General features: G+C 50.2%; 1 protein-coding gene across 1 annotated transcript; it reads left to right on the top strand.

Annotated features, from left to right (window-relative positions):
• Window positions 1–2,816: 2,816 nt before the first annotated feature.
• Window positions 2,817–4,207, top strand: LOC119270984 (E3 ubiquitin-protein ligase SINA-like 10). Its single transcript, XM_037552970.1, has 2 exons — window positions 2,817–3,146; window positions 3,256–4,207. The coding sequence occupies exons 1-2, from the start codon at window positions 2,904–2,906 to the stop codon at window positions 3,994–3,996; spliced, it is 984 nt and encodes a 327-aa protein (XP_037408867.1). The 5' UTR covers window positions 2,817–2,903; the 3' UTR covers window positions 3,997–4,207.
• The last annotated feature ends 1,084 nt before the right edge of the window (window positions 4,208–5,291 follow it).

Here is a 5,291-nt window from a genome sequence, read left to right as displayed (position 1 = left end):
AGAGGTGGGCGCCACGAATCGTCGCGTTGTGGGAGATGGTGTGGCGCCACACCTTGTAGACGCACCTGAACCGGAGTAGCGACTTGATGGGCAGCCGGGCCATGATTTGCAAGAGGTCGGGAGGCATCTGGCACAGCGCCATATTGCTCCTCTTGGTTTTCTCGTAGTTCATGGCCAAGCAAGATCGTGTCGATGCGATGATGTTTTTACATGATAGGCCTTCAACGTATTATGGAAAGAGCAAAGTCTCGTCGCTGTCGGATTAGGTTTCCTCGACGCATCACAAGTGGTGGCCGACTCCTATTCTGCTCCCATTCCCATATGACTACATTATCTGCAAAATATAAATTATATAATATTCTCATGGCTTTGATTGCAAAAAAAGGAAAATGTTTCCAGCCGGGGCGCCGGCCCAAGATTGGGCCGGTCGCACGCCAGCCTTGCGATCCATATGGATCATGCGTCCAACATGCCACAAGCACAACCCTGCGAATCATTTTTTCTTCTTCTTTCATACTTCTTCCTCACGACGTGGGGCAGTTGCAACTGTCCTTGCTGTTGGGTGGTGCACTGTGGTGCTCATCCCGTTTGTGTTGCTGGGCACGTTCAGCGTAGAGGCCGCGGACGGCGACAGGGGGACACCGCGATGTACTTCCGTTGCCACGGCTGCCTGCACTGTGGCAGCCATGGCCGTCCATGTCCTCGTCTTCCTCCCCCGCGGCCGGGTGCTGCGACCGGTGAGGCTGGCAGCTTCAATAAGCATGGTGAGGGAGGCGAGATGCAACTAAGGCTCCAGAAAGCAGGCACCGCCATGGACAGATGTTGGAACTGTGGCTCGTAGTTGCTGCAATCGTCGGACATCCGCAAGCTTTTCCATTGTGGCCACACCAACGCGGGGAGGGATGCTACAATCGTTTGATGCGGGAGTTGTAACCGTGCCCCGGTTTGCTGGAACCGGCGACCGCGGTGAGGTGCAGGGTCACCACGGCAAGTTAGATTTGAGGGGCGGGGGTGTGCAACCATGAACCGCTTTTGTTGCAACCGTACTATGCCGGAGCTGGAACCAGCGGCTGATGTTTCTTCAATGATTGAACCGGCGAGAAGAAGGGCTCCGCCGTCTACTGATTTTTCGCTTCAACGATTGAACCGGCGAAAAGAAAAAGGGCTCCATCGGCTGCGTTTTGCTGGAACCGGCAACCGAATTTGCTAGAACCAACCACCACGGTTGCTCGAACCGGTACCTCAAGTGCGATCGGAATGCTGCAAACTGCCGCGATAAAAGCTACAATGGCGCCGACTTTTGCTACGACTGGCAACAGAGAATGCTACATCCGTCATCTGAAAAAGCTTCAACCAGGGGACGACCAACCAACAATGGTGAGCGGTGGCGATGGAAGCTGGGAGAAGACCGTAAATGAGGATGACGATAGCAAGCCAAAGCTGGAACCGTTACCCATTGGAGCTGCAACTATGGGCAGTGGAGCTGCATACTTAGGCGTCTCCTAGGCAGTTTTTTGCTTCGAACTGGACGAGGGGAGCTGCATCCAGCCTACTTCCCAACGCGGCGAGCGGTGGCGATCGCAGGCGAACGACAGCGAGTGGAGGCACAGTAGTGCTTCGAGGGATCACAATACCGGGAGTTCGAAAGAAGCCTAACGCACCACACTGGCGTGTGTGCCAAGCCCCAGGACACAACTCAGGAGCATCCACAACCAACGAGTGCAATAAACACGAACCTTGAGTGGGAGCTCCGCCACGGAAAATCGGAAGCGGTTGAGTGACTTGGTTGCTCCTTCTATTCTTGTCTCTCCTTACGTTCAAGTAAGCTTTCCTGCTACCTATTCTTCACTAGGTTATTTCTAGGATATTAGGTGAAGCTTAGCCCCTATTGTGATCTTGGATGTATTTTCTACTCTCTATGTTTTGTTCCCTGGTGGTTAGCACAAGTTGGTTGGGAGCCAGTACTTGATTTTCCGCATCATCCTTAGTGTTAGCTTTTTCGGGCTCCGGCAACATTGTTCAACCCTTTCTCATGCACCGATGCGAGGATGATCTTGGTTGGTGTCCTCTCTGATTACCCCCCTGTGTCTCTATAACCTGCAGCTACGGATGCCTGCTTAGAAGCCTCTGTAATAGGTTGCTGCATGGTGTGGTGACAGATGGATTCCTCATTGCTTCTTGATGGCATCTGCCGAATCAAGGGGTTATTTTTCCTACTCCATGCAAGCAGCTAATCAAGATTTTTGGCATCGGGGGTCTCCACCCTGTTCCAGGGATCTTTTGGACGCTTGTGTCAATGTTGTTGTTATTTGCTGGTGGCAGCCAGCACATCAGCCAGGGCGTATGTGTCTATCGATAACAATGAGAAAGGTGTGATGTGTCGTGATCTGGATGAAAAGTTGTGATGCGTTGTGTGCTCCTTTGTATTATTTGGTTATGTGTGTCCCTTGTGCTTACACATGTATCCTTTCCTTTTTATGGGCTCCCACGTGTTTGATGATGTGATAATCCGGTGATGGAGTCAAAAGTACTCCACCTTGTATCAATTAAGCCGGAAACTACGCAAAAAAACAATGTGCTTACTTTTATGTTCCTCAATTTTTCTAGAATAGCATTGATCTGCAATAGTCAAACTTTTATCGCACACTTGTAGGTACTTGAAAGAAAGACAACATTAATATATGGATAAACTAGCAATAATGAAATAGATTAAGAGCATGTCTTATATCTATACCATATAAGTTTGGGAATGGAAACCACAATGAGGAAGCATTTATAGTGTAGTGTGGCTGCCTCGGCACCTTTTGTACTCAGACCTCTGCTATTCTCCTCTCCCACCTCCTGGAAAAAGTTTGGCCTGAGACACACAGACACGGGTTTTCTTTCCCTAAAGGCCAGCCAGGATGCTAGGCGCCGCCGTCGAGGGGAGGAGCAGGGCTTCGCCGGACAAGGCTGACGAGAGAGCCAAGAAGGCGCGGCTGCAACTGCCCGAAGGCCACGTGAGGCAAGAGGCGGCCAGAGGAGGAGATGGGGGCGCCATCGTCGGGGCGGCGTACAGCCCGCGAGTGGAGCTCGCCGTGAGGATTGACAAGAAAGTGCTCCATTGTCCCCTCTGCACCCTCCCCTTCAAGCCCCCCGTCTTCCAGGTTCCTCTCGTTCTTTCTTTCCTTCTTTCTTCCTCCATTGGTGCCGGTGAGAGATCGACTCTTTCATGTTAATTTATGGGCCGTCTACGATTTGTGTGCCTGCCTGCAGTGCAAAGCGGGGCACCTGGCCTGCGGCTGCTGCGTGGCCCTCTTGCCCTTCGGGCGGTGCAAGGCGTGCGTGGACGACGGCGGCTTCTTCGACCCCTGCCCCGCGCTTGGCGTCATGGTGTCCTCGACTAGGATCGAGTGCCCCAATGCCGGCTGCCAGAGGTACGTGACCTACCATGAGGTCGCCGAGCACAAGACCGTGTGCCCGCACGCTCCCTGCCACTGCACGGAGCCAGGCTGCGTCTACGTCGGCGCGCCGCAGGCGCTCGCCGGCCACCTCCACACCGTCCACTCGGTGCCGGTGCGCGCCGTGCAGTACCGCAAGATCAGCCAGCTCCAGCTGCCCGTGTCGACCCCGCGGGTGGTGCTTCTCGGCGACGACAACCATGTTTTCCTCTTGACCGTGGGTGCGCTCGGCGCTGGCATGACCGCCGTGTCCTTGGTGTGCGCTAGGGCGAGGGCGGCGACGCGGCCCCGGTTCACGTGCAAGATGTGGGTCAATCTGGAGCCGTCCCAGGCGGCGGCGGCGAACTGCAGCAAGGAGGACATGTTGCTGGTGGACATGCACATAAGGAGCAGCTTGTCGCCCGGCACGGTGGCCGCCGCGGACGAGCCGACGTTCCTGCCGGTGCCGCGGATGTACCTGGTTCGAGCAGCGACAGGGGACGGGGCTGCGTCAATGGAAGTTCGCCTGCACATCCGCATCGACAAGATCTCCCCTTGGTCCGATGCATTGGCTTGATTAGGTCCACCGCTGCTGTGTTGATGGGAAACAAACGATGTATTCAAGGCAGTTCATGCTTACTTATTTTGGAGTTGCAGCTGAAACTATTTGGGTGATGTTAATTAGTAGATGTAGTTCAGCTTTAATGTCATTGTAGGGTACTGTATTTAAATCGGAGGATATTATGCTTGGTGCTCATCTTTTCGTGAAATGCATCTTCTTCCGTTCTCATGTCTTTCCAACTTGCAAGCATTTCATTCACATCTGTTTCAATCTATCTATCTCAAGTCAGGAGTAGAGCACAATCTCATGCCGTGAAATGTTATCCATGCTACGAAAGCGATACTTAATTCGGGTTTACTGGAGGATAGTGAGGAAGAAAGGAGGCCTTCTGTCAAACAAATCTCCCAAGGAAGATACCTTGCCAATATTGATGCAGCATATAACCCTGCAGTAATTGCTGATTAAGCTTCTCTCAGAGTCTTCCTAAGGAATGAATCAAATCCATATCCTTCCTAACGGGGAAACTTATCTCTGTCCACTGCTTAAACTGCTCATACTAAAGTGTTCTAGACCTCTTTGAGGCCTGCAGTCTGCCAAAAACGAAAAGTAGTAACTTCTACTAAACGTGGCCATAATTCTTTTCTAGATGAATGAGCTTTTCGAGGAAAAAAATTCTATTTTCTAACAAAATAATCTTTCAATATTAAAATGAAAACAAGTCATCGATACTATAAGTGTAAACATCTACTTACAACTTGAATGTCGGCTGAGAGTTACCCTACCAAACAATTGGTGTTTACTGATGGGCATGACATGCGTTTGGATAACTCCCAAATTTTAGATCTCACTCACTAACATTTGATTTATATTTTGGTTTTATTGATAGTAGAAGACTACGCTGGTTAGTGGAGCGTGAAAAAACTTTCTTTTTTAGTTGCCCCTCTTGATTTTGCGAACGAAGCATGTCGGCATATTTAAAACCAGGGTACGCAGAGCATAACTATAGATGGACCAGCGCAAAAAGCCATGTCAGTAAGGTTTTTAATTTCGGACATGGAAAAATTTCGGATGTCACCAAAATATGCAGAAATTCAGAAATTGGGAACTTATTTCGGAGTTTGAGTTTCAAAAATCTATAATTTTTCATCTTTTTAACCTAATTTAAATTTTAGTTTGAATTTGACTCAAAATTTCAGGGTTGCAATTATTTCAAACCCCACCGAAATATGTGAAATTTCGCTGAAATTTTGAACCCTCGGTACATGAAGAAACTACATTCCTCTTGACAATTAGTACCACAACATCCAGAA

The sequence above is a fragment of the Triticum dicoccoides genome, chromosome 3A (assembly GCF_002162155.2).
Source record: "Triticum dicoccoides isolate Atlit2015 ecotype Zavitan chromosome 3A, WEW_v2.0, whole genome shotgun sequence".
Lineage (NCBI taxonomy): Eukaryota > Viridiplantae > Streptophyta > Magnoliopsida > Poales > Poaceae > Triticum > Triticum dicoccoides.
The sequence above is the reverse complement of the archived record's forward strand: the minus strand, read 5'-3'. Positions and strand labels throughout refer to the sequence as shown.